This window comes from Scylla paramamosain, chromosome 22 (genome assembly GCF_035594125.1).
Source record: "Scylla paramamosain isolate STU-SP2022 chromosome 22, ASM3559412v1, whole genome shotgun sequence".
NCBI classification, from domain to species: domain Eukaryota; kingdom Metazoa; phylum Arthropoda; class Malacostraca; order Decapoda; family Portunidae; genus Scylla; species Scylla paramamosain.
In genome coordinates this window covers 12,357,430-12,382,429 of record NC_087172.1, presented here as the reverse complement: position 1 = coordinate 12,382,429, position 25,000 = coordinate 12,357,430, and the positions used below count along the sequence as shown (strand labels likewise).

At 49.3% G+C, this 25,000-nt stretch overlaps 1 protein-coding gene across 2 annotated transcripts in view; it reads right to left on the bottom strand.

Moving 5' to 3' along the window:
- LOC135111565 (homeobox protein Meis1-like) overlaps positions 1-25,000 on the bottom strand; it is a 618,646-nt gene that overhangs the window by 435,127 nt on the left and 158,519 nt on the right. For both annotated transcript variants that reach the window (XM_064024994.1, XM_064024995.1), the window contains exon 9: positions 18,683-18,821. In XM_064024994.1, the coding sequence (XP_063881064.1) occupies positions 18,683-18,821 (139 nt within the window). The remainder of the gene's footprint in view (positions 1-18,682; positions 18,822-25,000) is intronic.

Sequence of the window (25,000 nt, the reverse complement as noted above, 5' to 3'; positions counted from 1 at the left end):
TATCTTTTTTTTTCTTTGCCTGTTCCTCTCTACGTTGCTTAGTCGTATCTTTATCACCTCTGTTTTCTCTGCCTTTCCTTTCTTCCCCTCCTTTTCTCCCTCTTAGTCGAGTATATTTAGCAAGAAAGAGAAGCGAGGTGAAGGAGAGAAAGAGAGGAAGAGCAAGGGAAGGGGAGAGGGAGAGGAGAGAAATGGTATAGGAAAGAATAAGGTGAAAAGGAGAAATCTGAATAAAAACGAAAAACACAACAGAATTTATAAAAAGAAGAAAAGAAAAGGGTTATGAAAAATTACTAACAACTATTTTTTACTTATTCTTCTTCCATATTCTTCCTTCATTCCCTTATTCCTCTATTTCCCTTATTCGCTACTCAACAAATCCCTTTTTCTTTTCATCTCTTCCTAAAAAAAATATAATAAGTCATACAATACTTTAAAAATTCCTTGAAATATCAATGGAAAAAAAATTACCTTTGGGGAAAAAAAGATCCTAAGATTGGTCTCGTCTCCTACAGGTGTCCTATGCAGGTGTTCCTTTGGTTCCTCCGGTTCCTTTGCCTCCCCCGGTTGGATTCTAAAGGACACGTGAGGTTCTTTCTTTCTTTCTCTTTCTTTCTCTCTCACTTTTTTTTCCTTTCTTTATTTGAATGATTCTTGTTCGTTCCACATCCTCTTCCTTTTCAGGGTCACATTTCTCTCTCTCTCTCTCTCTCTCTCTCTCTCTCTCTCTCTCTCTCTCTCTCTCTCTCTCTCTCTCTCTCTCTCTCTCTCTCTCTTTCTTCCGGTGGTTTAAATTCCTCCTTTTCTGCTGTTACGTTCACCTCTAGTCCCTTCTTACTCCTCTCCCTTTCTTCCTCTCTCCCTCTCTCCGCCTATCGTATCTTCCTCTCTTTCCTCCCTCCCTCCCTCCCTTTTTCTTCGTTCCCGCTGACTCCTCAAAGTAACAGTCTTCCTCATAACATTAATTTGTTCTCTGATGTTCTCCAAGTCCCTTTCTTCTCCTAATGGTTCTCTCCCCTCCCATTCTCCCTTTCCCTTCTTCTCTCCCTCTTCCGTCTCCTTTTCCATTTTGCGTCTCCCTCATTTCCTCTTTTAAGTCTCCTTCCTTTGCTTTTCCCTTCTTCCTTCTTCCTCTTTCTATTCTCCTCTCTTTCTCTCCTCTCCTCTTCTCCTTCTGGCCGAGTTTCTTACGCTTTTTTTTTTTGTCTTGTGTATTTCTGTTCTGTTCTATTTTTATTTTTATTTAAGTTTATCTGTTGAATTTCTATTTCTTCTTTTACTATTTTTTTTTCTATTCATTCTACATTTTTTCTTCCCTAACGTTTCTTCTTTCATCTTTAGTTATTCTTCTGTCCTCCTCCTCCTCCTCCTCCTCCTCCTCCTCCTCCTCCTCCTTCCCTTCAGAATGGTCCTCTTATGCCCCCATTCCTCCCTCCTTTCTCCCTCTCCTTAATTCCATCATTTCTTCCCTCCTTTTCTTCTCAGCTTTCTTTCACGTCCCCCTCCCTCCTTCCCTCCATTCCTCCCCGAGCTTTCTCTCCTCCTCCTCCTCCTCCTCCTCCTCCTTTCTCTATATTTTCTTCTGCCCTATCTCCTTTCCTTCATTTCTTTATTCTGCAAGATTTCTATCATTATCTCTGATCTATTTGTCCTTTTAGCTTTTCGTATTTCTCCTTCTTTATTATCTTTTTTGCTTCTCCTTATTCTCTTATTCTAAAGGTTTCTTGTTCGTTTGTTCGTTTGAATCTTCATGTTTTCCTTGTCTCCTATCGTTTATCCTTCCTTCGTTATTCTCTTTATCTTTCTTTTCCCCTGTAGTTTTTATCATTCACTTCTCAGACAGTTCTCTATCTATCCTCTTTCCATAAATTTATCTCGCTTTTCCTTGCAGCTTTTTGTCTGTTCCCATATCTAGTTTTTCCTCTCTCCTCTACTCATCTATCTACGAGTGTCTTATTTCCCGTGTACTTTTCTTCTGTCTAGCTTTTTCTTTTTCTTTTCCTTTATTCTAATTCCCTTTCCTCTCTATCTTTCCCTTCCTCCTTATCCATGTCTAACTTTCCAGTCTTTCCTATCCATACCTAACCTTCCCTCATGTAGCTTTCCGCCTCTTTCCCTGTCTATCCCCTGCCCTCCGGTCCTTGCTTGCCTCCCTTCATGCCCTTCCCTTCCTTCTCTAGCCATCCCTTCCGCCCTATCCATATCTTACCTTCCCTCTTGTAGCTTTCCGCCTCCCCCCTCTATCCCCTGCCCTCCGCCTCTCCCTCTCTCCCTTCATGCCTCAGCCACCCCTTCCCTCACAAAGCCAGCAGTCACAAAGCCTCCCGGACAAACGGGCCACGGACAATACGGAGTCTGGATGCTCAAAACAGAAATCTTCATAAACCTCTTGCCGCCGCAGCCGCCGGGGAGGGATTGGGGATTGGCCGTGTGTCGGGGCTCCCTCAGGGTGTGCCGCGGCGACCCTCATGGAAAACCCAGGGTCCTCAAGGATACCCGGGACCCTGAGGGAGGCCGCTCAAGGTCCTCTGAGGGTGCAGGATTGGGAAGGAGGGACGGAGGAAGAGAGGGAGGGAGGGAAAGTAGAATGAGGAAAGGGAAATATTTGCGGTGTATTTTTTCTCGGGTATATATTATTTTGTTTATTTGTTTATTCGGTGCGTTTTCTGTTGTTTGAAATGCTGAGATTAGTTAATTGCTTATAGTTCGTTAAGGGATTACTAGTGTTTTCTTTTTCCTTCTGATTTTTCATTACTTTTAATTGTCAGTTATAATTTCTTCCGATAGAGATCTCGAGCGTGAAAGGAATAGTAGTAGTAGTAGTAGTAGTAGTAGTAGTAGTAGTAGTAGTAGTAGTAGTAGTAGTAGCAGTAGTAATAGTAATAACAGTAAGAGTATTTTCGAGGTACTGTTCAAGCTTTCTTTCACAGGGAAGAGTCAAGTCTTACCCAACACACTAGCCTGGTCAGAGACGCATACCTTTCACATCCCATGGCTCGGTAAGGCTGTGTGACCCCCGCCCCTCGAGGCACCTTATTGCCCTTATTAACCCTTCATCTCTTTGCCCACACACACACACACACACACACACACACACACACACACACACACACGTAATCGTTTTTTTCCTCCACACACAAAGAGGAATGTAATGCAAAGAAAAAAGTAAAGGGAAAGAAAACGAAAAAAAATAATAAATCGGTTTGACTCTTCGACGGAATGTGAGACCAACTGACCTGACCAAAAGGACCAAAAACTATTCCTCCCTCCCCTTTCCCCCTTTCCCCTCTCTCTCCTTTCCTCCCCTTCCCCCCTTCATCCTAAACCTCAGATTATGATGGCAACGAGGACGACTTCTACAAAAAAAAAAAAAAAAAAAAATTCATAACCAATAAACCTGACGTTAATCCAGCCATTTGAGCTTAAATCCCATTAGAAGCGGATCTGATCCCTTAACACTCCCCCTTCTCCAACTCCACCTTCCCTCCCCGTCTCTTCTGTCCCTGTTGTGTCCTGTCCCCCTCCTGGTCTCTCTCTCTCTCTCTCTCTCTCTCTCTCTCTCTCTCTCTCTCTCTCTCTCTCTCTCTCTCTCTCTCTCTCTCTCTCCATCCCAAGGTTCCCAAACTCTCCCCTCCCTGCCTTTCTCCCTGCACCTTCCCCTCTTCCCTCCCCTGCCTACCTAACCTCCCTTCCCTCCCTCCCCCCGTCACCCGTTAAAGGACACTCCAAAATCTGTCCTGCCGGTGTGGTCAGAGCAGTCACAAATTGTCACTGATCATCACTGAGTAGCAGAAACCTTCGTCCCGCATGGGCAGTGGCGCAGGAGCCTCGTGGAAGGAAGCACCACGAACCAGCGAGTCAGTCAGTCAGTCAGCAGCCAAATCTCCCTCGTTCTCTTGTGTCCGCTTCGCCTCGCCGCCCAACGTAACTTAATTCATATCTATTATCGACCCATCTTTCTCGCCTTTCCCTCACGCTGGTAGAAGAGGATGTCTAGGAAGAGGAGGGAAGGAGTAATAAATGCATTGAAGTCTCGCTGTCGTGAGGGGAGAGGCAGGGACAGGCTGGGAGAGGCAGACAGGCAGGCAGGGAGAGGAGAGAGGAGGGTGGAGGGAGAGAGAACGGACGATTATGGTGCATTAAGGAAGAAGTCGAGGCGCTGATGGTCTTGTAAGAACTGTTTCCACGGCTTTCTCCTTCTGTGTGTGTGTGTGTGTGTGTGTGTGTGTGTGTGTGTGTGTGTGTGTCCTACATACAGGGAAGAAAAGCACTTGGAGGTTTTTAAGAAGAGGGTGAGAGAGAAAGGAAAGGGGATGGGAAGGGACGGGCAGGGGAGGTATACAAGGGGATGGAAGCAGAAGCAGCAAGGAAGGAAAGAGGAGTGTGGAGGTTTAGATAAAGGGAGGAAGTTATAAGAAAACAAGTAGGACAGGAAGAGGGGCTGGAGGGAAGATAAGATGGAGAGAAAGGAGTGGAGAGAGACAGAGGCAGAGAGAAGACGAGGAACCAAGGAGTGAATAGGAGAGGAAAAGGAAGACAGAAGAACTACGAAAATGACAGAAAAGCAAGAAAAAATAAAGAAAATAATGATGTAGATGAAATGAGAGAGAGAGAGAGAGAGAGAGAGAGAGAGAGAGAGAGAGAGAGAGAGAGAGAGAGAGAGAGAGAGAGAGAGAGAGAAACGACAACCACAATAACAACACTCTCCACCTCTCCCCCTCCTCCTCTCCCTCCCTCCCTCCTCTCCCACCCTCCTCACCAAAAGCCCCTCCCTAGCAAGCCATTCTCGAAGCACTTAAAGGTTCTCTTCGGATATCTTCCCTTTGTGAGTCGCTGCCACGCCGAGCCACCTCACTCTTCCTTTCTTCGGCTCCCCGGCTCAAAAAAATGTGTACGGGGACAAGCTAGAATAGGAAGAAAAGGAGGAAAAAAAGAGGAAAATATATGAACGTATGAGAGAGAGAGAGAGAGAGAGAGAGAGAGAGAGAGAGAGAGAGAGAGAGAGAGAGAGAGAGAGGTGGGGGGGAAGGCAGGACAAGCTACTGCTATCAGAATAGGAAAAGGAAAAAAAGATAAAAGTATATATATATAAACGAGAGAGAGAGAGAGAGAGAGAGAGAGAGAGAGAGAGAGAGAGAGAGAGAGAGAGAGAGAGAGAGAGAGAGAGAGAGAGAGAGAGAGAGTCGGAAGAGCTATTTGATCTACGTACTTAATGATGTTGCACTTTTTATTCTTTTTATGCGCTAGTAATTAAAATATTTCTACTCTAACTAACGTACTACATTTTTCTCTTCCACTTCTCTCCTCCCCCTTCCTCTTTTTTTCTCTCTCTCTTTACTTTACACGAAGAACCTGAATCATGCTACTTAATTAATTTTTAACTTATTTTTTTCCCGTCCTTAAGTAAGACATTTCAATCTACGTTAGCCACAGAGACACAAATGTGCAAGTAAAATGAAGTAAACTTTTTTCCTATGGCGAGAGAAATTAATAAATAGACTCATCTCTCTGGGTATTCTTAACCTCGCATTAGGAACATTACTGGAATACTATTTGTCGTGAATATTTTAAGGAGAGGGAGCGAGGGAGAGGGAGAGAGGGAGAGGGAGAGATGGGGAGGGAGCAAAAACATAAAACACGAGAATTCCAAACACAAATCCTTACCTAAGACCTCAATTAAATGCGCACAGGTAAAAAAAGATTCGCCAGGTTAAGACCACGACACAGGTATTAGAGGAAATTATCGTACGCGCATAACAAATACGATAACTTGTGCACGTACGTATACATAGAAGTGCACACAGATTTACGTACATGTGTATACGAGTTACTAATAGAGTCTTGTTTACGTACCTTGAAAATATATTTTTTTTTATCTTGAGTGAGAAAAAAATAGGTGAGTTTTAAGAAATGAAGGCTGAATTTGTCCCCTCTCTCTCTCTCTCTCTCTCTCTCTCTCTCTCTCTCTCTCTCTCTCTCTCTCTCTCTCTCTCTCTCGAGGACCCGAACCGACCTCGCCTTTTCAAGAGGACGAGGAACCGAGACTTAAAACATTCAAGAGGAAGCCGAGCGGGAATATTTTGGTGGATCAGCGAAGGTTTTTAGAGGGAGAGAGGGAGATGGTTCTCTCTCTCTCTCTCTCTCTCTCTCTCTCTCTCTCTCTCTCTCTCTCTCTCTCTCTCTCTCTCTCTCTCTCTCTCTCTCACGGTCGCACATTCTTCTTGCCTTTGTTGTATATTTATTCGTGAGAGAGAGAGAGAGAGAGAGAGAGAGAGAGAGAGAGAGAGAGAGAGAGAGAGAGAGAGAGAGAATGAAATAGCAGCCTGCAAGTGAAGCAAAGTAGAAAAAGACGTAGCACACACACACACACACACACACACACACACACACACACACACACACACACACACACACACACACACACACACACACACACACACACACACACACACACACACACACACACACACACACACGGCGCTAAAATATGACACTCGTAAACACACCAGCGGCGGAGGGCAACACACAAGGCAGATGAAGCAAACCCGATCGCTAGGGAGAGAGAGAGAGAAAAAAAAAAAACATGACGAACGAGATGCGAAACGAAACGACTTTAGCGAACAACAACCGATGAAAAACTAAAAGGAATAAAAAAAAAAGAGCGAATGACGTAAGTAAATATATAGAAAAAGGGAGGGAAAATAGGAAATGGAGAAATAGGTAAAGAGTTTTGAAAAATATGGAAGGTATAAACGGAGGAAAGAGGAGGAATTGATGAAGAAAAAAAAAAAAAGAAGAATCAGAGAATGCCAATGTTGTGAAGAGAAATAAAAGAGAACAAGAATAAAAAAAAAATGAAGAGAAGAAACACCAATAATATCAATCAGTCAATAACAGAAAAGATGATAAGTCAACGAAACATAAATAAAAGCAATAAAACCGAAGAATATCAAGAGATAAAGTAAATAAAGGAAACAGTGGAACTAGGGAAAGGTGCGAGAGATAAAATACAAGAGATATGCAGAGATGCGGGAAAGGGAAGGAAGAGATATAGAGCGTGACAAAGGATGGCCTGAGTAAAGAGTAAGAGGCGAGTCAAGAGTACGAGGAAGGCTGCGAGGAGGAGCAAATATGTGGAGGGAGGAAATCAAATGGCAGATGTTAGCAATTAAGAACCAGTTGCTTATAAAGGAAGGAAATATGCTGACTATAAATATTGCTAAAAGAGAGAGAGAGAAAGAGAGAGAGAGAGAGAGAGAGAGAGAGAGAGAGAGAGAGAGAGAGAGAGAGAGAGAGAGAGAGAGAGAGAGAGAATAAAGTTGCGGAAATATATATACTCGCTCTGCCCCACACACACACACACACACACACACACACACACACACACACACACACACACAGAGGAAAGTAACACAAACATGTGCTAAAAATAATTGCAAATATAAAACAACACTATTATATTCTTCCTATTAAACTATTCCCTTTCCTTATTAAACCACCATCCTCTTCGCTCCCATCCCTTCCTCCTTTCTCTCTCCCCTCTTCCTCCCCCATTCTCTCCCCCTGCCAAGGAACCACACAGTACATCTCTCCCAAAATCTCCCCCTCCCTTTTCTTTCATTCCCCCCACTGGTAGCTTCTCTTTTTCTCCCCTCCCCCTATCCCCTCCCCAAAGATCCCTCCCCAGTGAGTAAACATGCTCCATAAGGCTGCTCCTCCCCCCGCCCCCCACCTCCCCGCCCCGCAGCCCCCCCACGAGAAAAGGTAAGCAGAGGAAAGGAGAGAGGGAGGAAGGGAGGGATGGAAGGAAGGGAAGGAAGGGAGGGAAGGAAGGTAGGAGCCGGGTATACATCTCTCCACGTGGTAAGAGAGGAGGAGGAGGAGGAGGAGGAGGAGGAGGAGGAGGAGGAGGAGATGTTAAGATGAGTGAAAAGAACAGAGGGTTGTGAAGAGGAAAGGATGAAGGAGAGAGGAAGAGAAATAAGAAGAAAAAGAGGTGGAGGAAGAAGAGAGGAGGAGGAGGAGGAGGAGGAGGAGGAGGAGGAGGAGGGAAGAAAGTTATGGTTTGTAGAGAAGCCTTCAAAATTCTCTCTATTAAAAGGTTATTCCTTGATTTACAACCCAAAACTTTTTTTTTCACCTGACTTATTTTTTTTTTTTCACTGACTGACTTCCCTCCCGTTCGTCCTTCCTCCCTCCTTCCTTTACTTCCTTTTCCTCCATCCGTCCTCTTCTCTCGCTCACACTCTCCCTCTCCCTGCCTCACCCACCGCAATCACCTTTCCACCTTAATGAAGAACACGTGAAATTACCTAACTCGTCCCTTTGAAAATCGGCGTGAAAACACTTTATCCCTTTTTTCCCTTCCCTTCGCGGCGGTGGTCCAGCGTGTACACATTAATTTCCCTGAACCGCCAGTGTTTTGCCTCACGAGCGTCCCTCCGACTTCCTTCCTGCCTCGCCCGCTGTATCTGTCTGTCTCTCTAAAAACCGGTGCCTTCCTTCCCTTCATTTCCCTCCTTTTGCTCCTTCCCTCCCTGTGCCTTTCTTCTCCTCCTCCTCTTCCTTCTCCTCCTCCTCCCCAGGGCGGGTCGGCGGGGGACACCACGCCACATTACCTCCTTTCCTCTGCCCTCAACTACCTTGGAAAACTCGGGTTTGCCCTTTTCCAGCGGCGCCCCGGAGGTCTGGCCAGCCGGAGGGGATGCAGGGGGTCGAGGGGGTAGTGAGGCTGAAACAACTAGTTACCTGACGACCTTGTTCCCTCAGTATCCCTCAGGCCTGGGAGGATTTGATACATAGCCTTTCCCTTTTACGTTCCCTTCCCGTCCCATGCCTTGCTATGCCACCCTCTTCCTGTTTCTTCCTGTTCTTTTTTCATATCCTTCTGTTTTCTTTCCTCCCTTCCCTGCTGTTCTGCTTTGTCTTTCCTCTTACTGTCTTCTTTTCCTTTCCTTTCACTTCACATTTTCTCTTCTGCTTCGTCCGGATCTTTTTCCAGTCCCGTTTTTGCTTTCTTCCATTCCTCCTTTTTATCTTCCCTATTCCTCCTTAGTCTTCCTTTCTTCTCCGTTCACATCACATCCCCATCACCTCGTACCTCATTCCCCTCCCATTCCTCACCGCTTTCATCCCCACCTGCCTTCCTTCCAGCTCCTCTGCTTCCTCTCTCGTACACACCTCACCACCCCCCCACCCATCCGCTGTCTGTGACGATAAGGTTCACACACTAACACATGTTCCCTGGGCATCAGAATTCGCGTGAAATCTCTGTGTAAAAGAGACACGCCGCGGGTTCTCATGGCCTTCGATTATCACTCTCCACGGCGCCCGAGGAATACCACCCTGGGAAAATGATGATAAATAAACATTGTAGGCAGCGAGGAGAAATGTTTGCCTAGCGACATTAAACACGCTGGTAACGAAGCCAAGTTAGTGGATATTTACGGTGATGTTTCCCGTGTCAGCGGTACACGAGGCTGGGCGCTGTCGGGGTGCCTCACGTCGGTGCCACGTCCGGGAGGCACTGTGACCCGTCCACGGCAGGAGTGACAGCGCCATGTGTCAGGTATTTGACAGGTAAAAAAAAAAGGCAAATAAAAACAAGGTGCCACCATCCTTCTCTCTTGACTTTCACCCCATCATCCCTCCATCACCTCTCTCTCTCTCTCTCTCTCTCTCTCTCTCTCTCTCTCTCTCTCTCTCCCTCTCTCTCTCTCTCTCGCTCTCTCTCTTGCCCTCCCTGCCTCTCTTCTTTCTTTTCCTCCCTCCTTCCTCTCCCTCCTCTCCTCAGATACAAAGTGACACATGTTCAAAAATATTCACTGTATCCGCCGTCAGTGTTTTTGCTTGTCTTCAGTCTCGTCCTCCACCTCGCGTCTCTGCTCAGCGCCTGGTGGGGATGAAGTCATCGGGCGAGGCGGGGTGCGGCCGAAGAGGGGTCCTCGTGACGCTGGAGGGACAACGGCGCGTCCAACACTTTAAAATCCACTTAATTTTTATGATGAATTTTTTATGCGCGCCTCCCCGCTAAGTCGCCGGGGGGAGCATACGATTTTGCTGGTGGCGGGGAAGGGGAAGTTGCCAAGACTGCCCGACCACGCCACGCCCTCCCTCCTCCTCCTCCTGTACCCTCAAACCTCCTCCATCCCCCTATTCCTCCCCTTCCTCGTCTTCCTCCTCCTGCGTACACACCTTAGGGCTTCTCAGGTAAGGTATCACACGTACGTAGCTCCTCTGCATTCGTATGAAAGTGTGACAAAAAGGTAAAAGTTGAATTCAAGACAAGGCAAAGGGAAGGGGAGTCGACGATCCATCTGTCACCTTCGTATTTGTGTTTTGCTTCGCCGGGTCCCGCCCCTTCGTTGCTTAAGTCTGCCAGGGCCGCATGAGGAGCAGGGATAAATTATTTCTTATGTGACAGGCGCGCCACTACCGACATCCATAAAGGTGCATACATTCATATAAAAAGGTGGGTAAGTAAGCAAGATAATAAAACAAAAAGATACACACACGCTGAGGAGGAGGAAGGAAGAAGAAAAATGCTCGTTTAATGCTGCACGGCAGACAGACAGGTGGCGTCCCGAGACAATACAAACGAGGCATTAATGTAAGTACCAGCTTGATGCGTAAAATACGACGATTAGACAAGCTCGCCGCAGCACTGCACACACGTTCGTCATCGTACACACAGCTTAATATGCAAAACGTCACCGTCAAGCCTTGAATGTCAACACAAAACTCTCCCTCGACTTGACAATGAGGCCTCGAGGAAGGCGGTGACGGCGCCCCCTGAGGAGACGCCAGATTCCCCCACACGCCATATCTCCCTCGATGACAACGTCGGCTGAAGGGATGCCGAGAGGAGCGGGTCAAGAACTACGTGACCGCCATGTTTGAGAGAGAGAGAGAGAGAGAGAGAGAGAGAGAGAGAGAGAGAGAGAGAGAGAGAGAGAGAGAGAGAGAGAGAGAGAGAGAGAGAGACTGCGGCTCCCTCTCCCGCCAAGCATCGAAGACCAACACAAGGATGTCATATTATGTCTAGATTTCGTCTCTGTGGCATGATTGATCGGCCAGCGGTGTCGTAAAATTGACCGGAGTGATAGAGGCAATTCTTCTGACGTTGATCCTCTGCCATAAAGCATCGGACGCCCCATTAGACCAGTGAAAAACAGCAGGGAACTCTTTAAAATGTCCTCCTGTTCTTGTTTATACCACGCGGTGTCCTCGGAGGCGGCGGGGGAGGGGGAGGCCAGGGAGAGGCGAGGATGTCCCTGCAGAAGGTGATAGAGCGACGGAAGGGTGACGAAGGTTTCCCCGAGGTTGGAGGCGGGTCGTCCCATCGCGGGCTTGATGTATCACTGCCATAAAATACTAACAAGATATTAACTCCGATCATCTCATACATAAATTACATTGGTGTGTGTGTGTGTGTGTGTGTGTGTGTGTGTGTTGCTGGATACACACACACACATGCTCTCTCTCCTTCCGTCTCTCTCCCTCACACACTCACACACACACACACACACACACACACACACACACACACACACACACACACACACACACACGAGCGGCACCTCAAACCATGACTCATCAACATTCTCGAGGTGACACGACCCTCCCACCCAAGACCCCGCGTCGCTAAATATCAGCCTCATCCGCTTAGCCGCGTCCTCAAGCAGCGACCCGGACTTATGAGGGGTTAAGTGGGAGTCTTTTTGCTCTTTCTGCCTCCGTTAAGCGACCGCACCACATACGAGACAGGAAGAGTGACGGATGGCTGGGAGTAGTGTCTCGGCCCTCTGTCGGCGGACCCAGATCCACCTCTCGGGTACGTACACACGCGGCGGGTTAACAAGATCTGTATAATTCTGTCATTTGCTGGGTTACTTAAAAGTTGCTGAGGGCGGAATGAGTCTCTACCAGCCAGCCAGTCAGTCAGCCAGCCAGTAAGCCAACCCATGTACTACGGAAGCCAGCTGCTGACTTGACTGACCCAATAACACGATTAAATTCAGATCTCAAAGGGGAATGGAATGCAATACCGCATACACAGAATGTCAACTATAGAGGATTGTGAAGTTATTAAGGAGAAACTTTGGTCTAAATGTGACTTGACTAAGCTTTGTGTCACTACCTTCGCCTTCCTTCTGAAATTCCTAGTCACACACACACACACACACACACACACACACACACACTAAAAAAAAAAAGTAAAACGTCGGTAACATGAACTACTGCGAGACATAAAAACCCACTCGAAAATTCAGTATAAGAAAAAAAAGATCACGACAGTTAAACGCCCCAAAAGTCGATTACATATGGAAAAATTAAGTAAAGCTACACACATTCACTTCATCAGACAGGTTGTGGAGGAGTTGTGAGGCAAGTGGATAGGTGGGTGGGTGGTTGGGAGGGTGATGGGGAGGAGGGAGTGGCATCTGGGTGGAAGAAGGGAAGAAGGGAGGGAGGGAGGGAGACAGCTTATTGCAAGATGGAGGCCACTTATTTCATACCTGCCGTGGGTGGTCACATTTGTCACCAGGTGGGCCACAGGGATGTGGAGGTGGAGGGGCGGAGAGGATGGGCTGGGATGGAGGATTGTGTGACAGGGAAGTGGATCTGACGAGGAGGTGGAACGGGGAAGTAAAATTCGTACAAAAAAAATCCTCATAAAATAAGGAAGGAAAAGGCGGAAGGATTTGACAGAATGTGAAGGACGAGAGGAGGCAAGACGTGGAGGGAAACAGGAGGCATGGGGGATGGGGGTGACAGTAAGGACAGGAGCGATAGAGGCACATGACGCTTGTTCCCGCCTCCACCTTCCTGCCCCCTCCCACCCCCTACTCCCCGCCCCTCCCCCGCACCACACAGCCGGTCATCAGCTGCCTTATCATCCCCCGCCAACGTGTGGAATGCCCGCCGCCTATAACTCCAGACATAAGTGCATGAATTACGTATATATTTCCATCGGGATGAGCTGACGACGCGGCAGGGGCGTGTCACAGGCACGGTGAGGGGGAGACGGAGGGAGGGGGGACGCGGCACTTCATCACCCAGCGCGGCGCCTCTCCCGCAATGGGCCGGAACTGGCGTGGCCACGACAGCACACACGTCCCGCCGCTGCCGGGGTGTCATGCACATCACTCCACTCCTCCTCAGCTGCCGCGACAAATTAAAAACCTGACTTAGCACCCGCGCGCCGAGGGCAGACGCCTTTATTGATGGCCTGCGACACTAGATAAGCCTTTTGAGTGAATATTTTTCCGTGGCGGGTGTGCATGGGGCGGCGGCGGGGGTGTGAGATGCCGCATGTGTGGCCGTCATAACCGCAACGCACACTGGCACCGGAGCCAAGCAGGTGGGCCACACCTGCTGCCGCTCCCCGCTCTCCCCCGCGCCCCGAGATGAGCCACGATTATACACTTCTTGCAGTCACTTCACTTATTTTGAACGCGTTGGTGAAAATAAGGTTTTGGAATGTTGTGCGCGGCGGCGACAGGAGGCGGGGCAGTGGGGAGGAAGTTGTGGGTCGAGGGGGGTGGAGAGCAGTGCATGGTTTGTGAGGAACGAGTGAGTGTGGAGCAAGAAAAGGTTGTGGAGAGGTGAGGGAGTGTGGTGTGGATGGCTGGGGTTGGTATGGTGGGGGTGGAGAGGGAGACGTGTGGTCCAGCGTGCCTCAGCTGCCTCTCTTGTTCCTGTTCCTCCCAGACACAAGCACAAGCATTGATGTTTGACTGCTGGGCCGTGACACCCGCGCCACCCACTCCCTCCTCCTGCCCGCCCGCCCGTCCGTCCCACAATGGCCTGTAGGAGGGGCGGACTCGTGCCCTGTGACGCGGCGTGACAGAGGAGGGGGAGGAAGGAGATCCAGGGGAGAAGGAAGGACACAGTGCCTACCTGAGGGTGGCACAGCTGGGGGCGTTGCTGGGGAGGGAGGAGGGGTAAGGGGAGGGAATGGGAGGAATGAGGTGAGGGTGGCCTGCCCATTCCGTCCTTTACAGCAGCCGCGGCACTACTCAATGGGCGCGGTAAGGGCACCCCACGCCTCGCCCGCGCCCCTCCCACCCACCGGCTGTCTTTGTCTCAGCTCGCGACCCAAGCCCAACAGCCAAGCAATTAACCAGGATTATTTTTCACCACCATCATTAACACCATTGCAATCAAAGCTTCAATGAACTGAACAAACAAGGGTGAGCGGCGGCGGCCACAAGGGCGAGGCTTGGCAGGGCGTGGTTGGGCGAGTGGGTCTTACGGCGCTGCTAGGAAGAGCCCTGCGGGACGCCACTCTCTCCCTTGCAAGGACGCCCAACAATGGGGCAGACAGAGGACGCTAACCCGACACCACACGATCTGAGATGTGATAACACGGCCGCGGTGACATCCAGTGACATCCAGTGACATCTTGGTGACATCTGCCAGGGAGGAGCTGAAGCGAGCACGACGGCGACACACGCTCAATATCTCTCCCCTGGCCGCCCCCTGCCGCCACCCCCTGCTGCCCGCCACACAGCCGCCGCCCCTGCCACGCCTTCCCTCCCACGGTATTTACGTCATAATGATCGTTACGCGGATTACACGCCCTCGCCAGATAACTACCCGAGGCGACTCACTCTCGGGGGGCACGGCGGCGGCGTCTATTTAACAAAGCTCGTCGTTAACTACCGAATTACCTGATGAAGTCTTCTTAATTGACTATCAACTTGAAGCAACAGCCGAGCCACACAGCCATCGCGCACCCTTCTAAGCTCACTCCCTCCCTCGCAGCCACACGCACCCATAATCCACGAGTAAAAGTCCATAAATCACTTGTTCTTATCGTGACTTGCATAGCACACCACGCAGTACATAATTGTAATCGCCCATCACGCTGCTATGGCCGTGTTGTGCTACCTACCGACACGCCGCGCTGGGTATGGCCTGCGTGATTAAATTTACGGTGTGGTTTCGCTTTGAAGAGCAAGAAGGTAAATGGAATAATGAGCTCAAGATTGCGGCCAATGAGTCTGTTGTTGTTTCTCCTTCACCAACATCTTGATAGTTTGAACTCGGGCACTCAAAGACACTACGTTTCAATTAAAGCTACACCACGTGCCCACTTGAATACTGCAATCTTACTGGGTATTTAAGAGCGCACTACCTTTATGATATCGCCACCACCACCACCAGTAATAGTAGTAGTAGTAGTAGTAGTAGTAGTAGTAGTAGTAAGAGGGAGAGAAAGGCGAGGAAGAAAAGATAAAAGAAGAGGATCGTGAGTGAAGTCTGCTGCCTTCATAATAAAACAGATCTGAGAGGCAAGATGAGGGGGAGGAGGAGGAGGAGGAAGGAGGAGGAGGAGGAGGAGGAAGGAAAATATGCAAAGAGAAAAGGAAGACTACGAAGAGGAAAAAAAAAGGAAAGAAAGCCGAGATAATGCGAAAGGAAGAAGCTGCAAGGAAGAGGAGCGAGGCGAGAGAAGCAACACAGCGGGAAGAGAAAGAAAAGGGAGAATTCTGCGAAGGAAGACGATGGGAAGAGGGAAAAGAATGGGCGCTGGGAGAAAATAATAAGCGAAAATAATACAGTGAGGAAAGAAAAATAAGACAGGAGGAGGAAGAAGAGGAGGAAGGAGGAGAAGGAGGAGGAGGAGGAGATGGCTGGGAGAGGGCCAACATACTGCAACAGACGAAGATAATTAAGGTGCCCGCTACAACCCCCCTTCTCTCCCCTCCCCCTGATCCCTCCATCCCTTCCGAGGCATCCCTGTGGCGCCAAAGGTACGTACACACACACACACACACACACACACACACACACACACACACACACACACACACACACACACACACACACACACACACACACACACACAGCACACACACACACACACACCCACACACGGGCTGTTTGTATATATTATTCATCGTATAAGATCATTAGTAGATTTAATGCATAAAAAAAAAGGATTTGTCATTAATAACTTATATGAGAGAGAGAGAGAGAGAGAGAGAGAGAGAGAGAGAGAGAGAGAGAGAGAGAGAGAGAGAGAGAGAGAGAGAGAGAGAGAGAGAATGTGAGTATGTGTATAGCTACTGAAACCATATCCGAGTTAAATTAACTAAGCTCCCCTCGATCTCTAACACCTGAGGCTCGTATAGAAAACGGACGTCTGAAGAAAAATCCTTAATTCGCAAGAAGAACACGAGATTCACGTTGCCAAGTTCGAGGAAACTACGAAGTTACATCTTGAGAAGCCAATGGCGAGCTGAGACACTGAGAGAGAGAGAGAGAGAGAGAGAGAGAGAGAGAGAGAGAGAGAGAGAGAGAGAGAGAGAGAGAGAGAGAGAGAGAGAGAGAGAGAGGACAGGATGCCACAGGAGAGAGATAGAGATAGAAACAGATAAGGAGTGAGTTACGTACAACCAGGCGATGAGATAACTAGTGACGGTGACAGTTTACGGAGCTATGATGAGTGCCACGTGACAAGGATGACGGGGAGAAGGATGACGGTGATAGAACAGGACGAGTGTGGTGTGGTGAAGAGTGATGATTGTGGTGGCGGTAGTGGTGGTGGGTAGTGGTGGTGGTGGTAGTGAGTTATGGTGACAGGGCTGACACTGGTGATGGAAAGGCGGTTTGATACTGTAACGGTGGAATGAGAGTGACTGATAGGGACGTTTTGTGATCATGCCAGCCTGGTGTGACGGTGACGCGGACACAAGGTAGAGTGACATGTGTTGACAGGCTGACTGACTCACTGACTGACTGACTGACTGCAGGAGTGGTGACGGTGTGAGGGTGACAAGGTGACGGAGTGTGACAAGGAGAATGCGACTCCGGAACACTAAGGTGACAAATCATGCGCTTGTTGTGACGGCCAGGGTGATGCTAGAGTGAAAGTGTGACGCTGGCAGGGTTGTGTGCCAGGAGGATGATGACAGGGTTAAGGTGACAGGGTGAAAAGTAGTGTACTAACGCAGCGGAGGAAACAAGGTGACAGTGAAAGGGTGAAAGAAGGAGGAAGGAGGGTGTCGGCGGCAGGGTGACGCCACGCAGTGCACGTCACCCTGGGATCTTGTTACCTCCAGGTGCATATGAAACGTGTCCTATTCGCCACACACACACACATACACACACACACACACACATACCTTAATTCACTCTCGCCTCACCACCACCACCACCACCACCACCTCCGCCTCCACCACCACGCATCGCATCCGAATCTGAGGCCATTCACACTCGCGTCACGTCCGGACAACTGACGAAGACGAAGCCGGAAACTCGGCAGCGAATACGGACGGTCGCACCACCTCCTGAGTTGTCAAGTCTTAGCAATGCGATTCAATTCCCTTCAACAATTCAATCAACGTAATCAACTCGCGAGCAATGCTGCAGGGGGCGACATTCCGCTGTAATTAACTACTACTACACAATTTGCAAGATAGGGCAGGAGGGGGGCGGTGAGGCGGGGAGGGGGGAGTAAACACCAGTCCGAAGGTGCCTGCCGAAGATGACGATGATGACGATGACGACGCCGACATTAGCGGTGATGGTGGTGGCAGGGAATACACGGAAAACGCTTACAAAACTCAACACATAAAAACGCGACACATTTGGAAACAGCGAAACGATAAAACAATTAAATCCTTTTGGGGTCAACCTTCTGCACCTCAAACGGTCTCCTGTGCATGCCCACCAAGTTATTTCTGCTCCTCGGTCTCAGCTGCGCCTCGGCCTCGCTCCGGTGAGGTTCGAGGCCGCGGATACAGGAAGGGTCTCGCGCGGTAACTTATTTCAACTTGAGGGCTGGCAACGCGAGATCTTTTAAGCATTCCACGTGCATTCCTCGCCAAAGAGTGATGTAAATTATAGCCTCCGAGACCTTTGTAGTCCCACATGAGTCACTGGTTTGTGTGTTTGTGTTTGTGTGTGTGTGTGTGTGTGTGTGTGTGTGTGTGTGTGTGTGTGTGTGTGTGTGTGTGTGTGTGTGTGTGTGAATGTCTGAGCGTGACCACGATGCTAACCATAAAGAAAGGAAAAAAAAGTTCGGAGCAGCGCCAATTATACATGTCACAAAATGAGAAAAGATGCACCTGAGACGTCCCGTTATTATCATTATCTTCCTCCCTCACTCCCTCGGCGGACAGTGCCGGGCTGTGGCTGTGGCTGTGGCTGTGGCGGCGCCGAGGCGGTGTCCTCACAGTTAAGACTCGTGTTCGGACGAGAGCCATGAAAAAATAAAGATCCGCTTGAGGGAGAGTTTTCCGGGTAAGTGGCCTCAGGTAAGTGTGTCGTCAGGTGACTTCCGTGTCGGGGAGGAGGGCGTGGGAGGGGGTGCAGGGCGGGGAGGAGTCGCGGTGCAGTGGAGGCAAGTCGCAGTGTCCAGCGGGCGGACACGCAACACCACTTACTGCCGCTTCTGCTTCATTATGAGTTACTTCTCGTGGTCTGTTCATCTTTGTTCTGTTTGCCTGTTTTTGTCCGTGGCGGCGAGAGACAAATGGCGGGGCTCGTTGGAGCGATGTCGGTGTTTTGATTATGCGGCGGGAATTTTTATTATCTCCTTAATTTAAGGTGAGGCAGCGAGCGGGGCCGCGGCGGGGCAGCCAGCACACCCTCCCGGGCACCGCGCCGCGCCTGACTTACATGTTAGCAAGAGGGAAAGTAATTTTCAGCTGAGCTGTACGTAGCTTACCTGCTTCGCTGGTGTTGTCTCCCGACTGCTGGGAGGAGGGCTGGTGGGAGAGGGGACCCGGGGTTCCGCCCGACCCTGGGGATCGGGCATCCTCCCCGCCCGCTCCCCCAGAGTACGACATTGTCGAAGACGGCGGCCGCTGTGGAGGAAAGAGAAGAGTGTGATTACTTGAGGCGGCAGGGAGGTGGCAGGGCGCTGGGCACCCGGCGCGCGGGGTCACTGGAGGCGGGTGACCACCACGCACACAACACACAGGTAATTCACGTCAGGTAATGAAGCACACACAGGATTGTCATGCTCACTGCGCCACTTACCTCCCTTCCTCTCCCCTCCCTTCCCTTCCCTTCCTTCCTGTCTCCCTCTGTCTTACAATGCAAACAACTTTTCCCGAGACCACCCAGCCTCAGCCTGCTCACTTCCTGCTGAACTCTGGCCCGCTCCTTCCCTCGCCCTGCCTTGCTTCCTTCCTTCCTTCCCGGAACTGAGAAGAGCAGGAGGCCCGATGCAGAGGACAAGGCAGGCGTGGCAGAGAGAGAGAGAGAGAGAGAGAGAGAGAGAGAGAGAGAGAGAGAGAGAGAGAGAGAGAGAGAGAGTAGTTCAGAGGAAGAGAAAGGAAGGGCAGGGAGGAAGGGAGGCATGTGGGTAACGCGGAGGGAATAGCAATGTGTCGCGTGGGCACGTCACCCTCGACACTGAGCTTCCCGCGATGACGACGACAGACCGCGTGTTTATGGCCCGTGTGCGTGTGTGTGTGTGTGTGTGTGTGTGTGTGTGTGTGTGTGTGTGAGAGAGAGAGAGAGAGAGAGAGAGAGAGAGAGAGAGAGAGAGAGAGAGAGAGAGAGAGAGAGAGAGAGAGAGAGAGAGAGAGAGAGCAAATAATACAAAAATTCCTCCCATTATAAACATCCAGCATATAAAAACAAAACCAAGTTATATACAACTTCATTTAAACCTTGTAATAATAGAACAAAAATGCCACCTTAGTTTTAAAATACACGCACGCTATGACCACAAAACACACACACAAACACACACAACCAAACAAGCAACCAGAGCACATTCCTCGAGGTGGTGGTGGTGGTGGTGGTGGTGGTGGTGGTGGTGGTGGTGGTGGTGGTGGTCGCCTGGCACGAGAGGAACACAAGCACTTACTTTCTTACACTCCTTCCTTTCATTCACTGAGTCCAGAAGCCTCGGCGTGAATAAACAAATGAATAAAGCAGTGCCATGGCGTGCAGGCGTCGCGGGAGGAGTAGTAGTAATAGGAGGAGGAGGAGGAGGAGGAGGAGGAGGAGGAGGAGGAGGAGGAGGAGGAGGAGGAGGAGGAGGAGGAGGAGGAGGAGGAGGAAGAGGAGGAGGACGTGAGGCAGCACACACTAAGGCGGCGTCTCCAGCAGGTCCCCGAGGCAGCTGGTTCCTCTCTCAGCACAAATGACACCATCCGTTCCCACATGCAGAGAGAGAGAGAGAGAGAGATGAGAGAGAGAGAGAGAGAGAGAGAGAGAGAGAGAGAGAGACTGCTCTGCGCCATGTTAACACACACAGAGCTATCCGGCTTAAGAAATAGTAATACTAATATGTAAATGCCCAATTACACACAACCATTGCCCATAAGACCTCCCGTCCTCCACATCCTCCTTCCCTCCTTCCCTCCAGCAGCAAGCAGATAATCCTCCCTGTTTTTCCCTCCCGGAGTCTCCAGCCCTGCCCTCCCTGGAACAAATAAGTTGTGACGGTGATTGTAGCGACGTGTAGAAGGAAGAGGAAGAGGAGAGAAAGAGATAGCAGGTAGCAGAGGGTGTCCTAGAGAAGACTGCGCCCCACCACTGCCGCTGCTGCCCGTCAAACACAAGGGTAATGGCAGGAAGTGGCCAAGTTATCACTCATTACCGCTCATTTACAAGCACGACGCAGCCCCGCCATCCAGCCCACCCTTGTTATCTCGCACAGCCGCGGCGACCTGACATGATCAATTGCTCACTCCATACGCCACAGCTAACCTGACCATTCAGATTATGATAAGAGGCGACACACGGAGGAAAAAAACGAGAGAACAAGAGTCAATGGGATCCCTAAGAGAGCACGGACACTCAGGAGGAGGAGGAGGAGGAGGAGGAGGAGGAGGAGGAGGAGGAGGAGGAGGAGGAGGAGGACAAGAGCAGGTCGTGGTCGTCATTGCAGTCTGCAGCAGGAGCGAGGAGCAACACGCGTCGCAGTTTCCGGTGGTGGTGGGAGGAGGAAGGATCGTAGCTAGAGGTTACCTCACTCGAGACCCGCCAGCTTATAAATGATCGAATTACCAGCGGGCCTTAGCGCCTCTCTGTCCCCAGTCACTGTCAGCTGTCGTCTGGCGAGTCAAGGAGCAGAGGCAGGAACAGGAAGAGGAGCGGGAGCAAGAGAGCGCAAGGGAAGCGATGTTATGAAGAGAACAAGGAAGAGACGGAGGCATTATAAAGAGTAAACGAATGAAAGGAGGAGGAGGAGGAGGAGGAGGAGGAGGAGGAGGAGGAGGTCGCATGGGTACGTACACAAGGCAGGGTCGAAAATTGCCACACAGCGCAGCTCCATTTAGGCTTTGTCATCGTGTCGCCATTAGGACGCCAAGTGATCGCTCTCAGGCTGCCGACGCCGCCGCCTACTTGCGGAGTCGCGAGGGAGGCCACGAGGAAAACGGGTTGGCGGCGACCCTGACCAGGTAATCGCAGCTCATTACCGTCGCCTCGGTACGTACTACTGCAGGTATGTGTGGTGCGAAGGTGAAGGACGGACAGACGGGGAGAACAAGGAGAGGGTGAGTGAGAGAGGGATGAGAGGGATGGAGAGAAACCACGTGATAATGGGAGAGGCACGGCAGGAGCTGGAAGTCAGATGAATGCAAGCGGCGAGGCAGGAGGTGTGACAGTGTGGCGAGAGGCGGGGAGGGCAGGGCAGGAGGAGCAGGGAGGGAGGAAGGGAGGCTAGGAGAGAAGTAATGATGAGAGACTAGTGGTAAATTGAGGCCGTAAGAGGGAGGGCAGGTGGCGTGCATACTGTAGCTGCACAAAACACTGCCAACAAAAGACAACATGCAGGGGAGGAGGAGGAGGAGGAGGAGAAGAGGAGGAGGAGGAGGAGAAAGAGGAAGACGAGGAAGAGAAGGAGGAGGAGGAGGAGGAGGATTCCTAACGTGTCTGTTTCCAGTTGACCTTAACTCCAGTAGGTGAGGTGAAATACACACAAAGCTGAGGAAGGAGGAGAAAGGTGATGGAGCAAAGAAAGGAGGGAAGGAGGGAAGGAGAGAACAGCAAGGAAGGTACACGCACTTGCCCGTTTCCCTCCCCTTTCCCCTGTGTCCCTTGGTAATGGGGGTTACAGCTTACTTCCGCTGAAAGAGAGAGAGAGAGAGAGAGAGAGAGAGAGAGAGAGAGAGAGAGAGTGAGAGAGAGGAGAGAGAGAGAGAGAGAGAGAGAGAGAGAGAGAGAGAGAATCACAACAACAAAGCAAAAGGCTGTGATATGATAGTCTATGGTTATTATTTGTATATCAGACCACTACTACCACCACCACTACCGCCACCACCACCACCGCCACCACCACTGCTACTACTACTACTCCGAGTCTAACCAATTACAAAAACAAAGAGTCCTGTAGTGTTTCCAGTTAAGGACTACAAAACAACTCGAGCGAAGGATGAAGAAGGATACGAAAAATAAGGATACGAGAGAGAGAGAGAGAGAGAGAGAGAGAAGAGAGAGAGAGAGAGAGAGAGAGAGAGAGGAGAGAGAGAGAGAGAGAGAGAGAGATTCTTCAATGATTTATCCGTCGTGTGTCAGCCGTGACGTCACCGGGAGGAGGTAAACAATGGGGTCTGTGTCACGCCTCTCTCTCTCTCTCTCTCTCTCTCTCTCTCTCTCTCTCTCTCTCTCTCTCTCTCTCTCTCTCTCTCATTACTGCACCCAGGCCACGTCTCATGAGGCAATTAATACAGTCCCCCGCACGGAGCATAAATCACAAACACAGTCCATGAATCAGAAATGAGTGAGGAAGACCCAGAGAGAGAGAGAGAGAGAGAGAGAGAGAGAGAGAGAGAGAGAGGAGAGAGAGAGAGAGAGAGAGAGAGAGAGAGAGAGAGAGAGAGGCTGGTAGGTTCTCCAGACTCAGCCTCCCCAAAAATTGTTTACATTAATATTCCCGTCCCTCTAAGTCCCGGGAATTAATTATTAGGCCTCATTAACTCCCCTGCCTAATACCGATTTAAATCCCTCCCTAATCCCTTCGTAAGCCTTCTCTCTCTCTCCCTGCCTCCCTGCCTCCCTGACTCCGCCCCTCCCCTCCCTCCCCCGTAACATTCCTGTCAACACTAGCTCATCATGAGTATAATAATTTTTCAACGTTTTTCTCTTCAGTCTCATTTAGTCATTTTTCCTCATGATTCTTCTTTTTTTTGTGTTTTTTTGCTAATGTGTTAATAATAAAAATTTAAGTTCATTATTGCAATTGTACTTATTCTGTTCCTCCTCTCCTTGTCTTCATTCTCTTCCTCATCGCCCTCCATTCTAACTTTCCTCCTCCTCCTCCTCCTCCTCCTCCTCCTCCTCCTCCTCGTGCTCGCTTCTAACTCCGGGCCAGGACTCGAGGAATTAGTGAGGGAAATGATACTTAATACCGCCCGCTAATTGGTGTGGGTGTTCACTAAACGCATGCTTATATTGTATTCCATTGACCGCGTCTGAATAAATAACCGGAGGCCCTCTTCTGTATCGACAGTAACCGCGATAACTGCACACTGCTACTGCACTGTATCGAGGAGGAGCAGGAGGAGGAAGAGGAGGAGAATAGAAATGGGAAGATGAAAAGGAGAGTTCTGGAAAGTAAAGGGGGATTAAATGAAAAGCAAAGGGTAACTGCTAAAAGAGAGATGATGGAGGGAAGAAAGGAAGAGGAGGTAAATGGCACAAGAAAAAGAGAGTTTAGGGAAGTAGAGGGGAAACAGGAGTATGAAAGGAAGGGAAAGGGTAGTTACTAATGGAAAAAATGAGGGAAAAAGGGAGGGAAAATGAACAATGAGCGGAAAATATGAAAAGGAAAAGAAAGGTTTAGCAAAGTGAAAGATGATAGGGAAGGAAAAGCGGCAGAATAAATGGGGGAAGAGAAGAAACATTAAGTAGAAAGGAAAAGTAAGGAAATTAGAATAGTGAGAGAAAAATTAATGGAAAAAAAAACAAGAGACCAAACTTCCATTGCTAAATATTGGATACGAGAAAACAAACATCTTACAAGTATTTTTCCTATACCACCACCACCACCACCAACAACAACAACAACAACAACATCATCTTCCAAAAATGAAGAGAAAAACGCTTAAATCCAGTCATCGTCTTCCTCCTCCTCCTCCTCCTCCTCCTCCTCCTATAACTACGAGCGTTCGACTTTATCGGATCTGAGGTATAAGAAGGACGGAGAAGAAAAAGAGGAGGAAGAAGAGGACGCAGAGTGAGTATCTTTATATAAAAACGGATGAGTAAATGAGGCTTCTTACAGGGCTGGCTGAGATCCTGCAAGACAAAAGAGGACATTTAGTGGCTGTAATTTCATTCATAACCTTAGCCTTGCCTCCGTCGCCCCTTCCCCAAGAAGCAAAATAAATATATACAAATATGCACATTCATCAATAACTAATTGCAGCCCCCGACACCCGCCATTAAAGCCAGCCAGGGTATCGCCGCCCCGTCAACCACAGCATCCGCCACAGCTCTCCGCTCCCCGACACAGCATCCACTGCACTTTTACCGCACCACTGGAGTCTCTCGCAGCACTAAACCTGCGCAGCACCGTAGTACCTAACACAGCATCTACAACTTAACTCCCACAGCATCCACAGTACTTAATTCTCATGTGATTTAAGTCTTAATAACACCCACAGCATCCACACCTTTTAACCCTCCCACAGCATTACATACGTAAACACAGCAGGTACTTTCCTTCCTCAGCAATAAAACAGGCATTCAAAATAACAATAATTTCCCCCCATAATAATAACAATAATAGCATCAAATATGCAGCATTTAACTCCCCGATGTACAGCAATGACACACGGGCATTTCACGCCTCACAGCAGTATCACCACTGAAAACAGCAAATCGTTACCAAGTGAAAAAAAAAAAAAAATGTAATACATGTATAAAATCGCTGTAAGTGGTTTGTTTATCGTTTATATTCTTAGTTTTGGGCGCACTAAGGAAAAGGTTAAGGCCAGAAGTAAACTACAAAATATCCCCTTTTAAGAAGTACATACAATTGGAAACCTATTTTACCTTCTAACGCCAAGAATAAAAATAC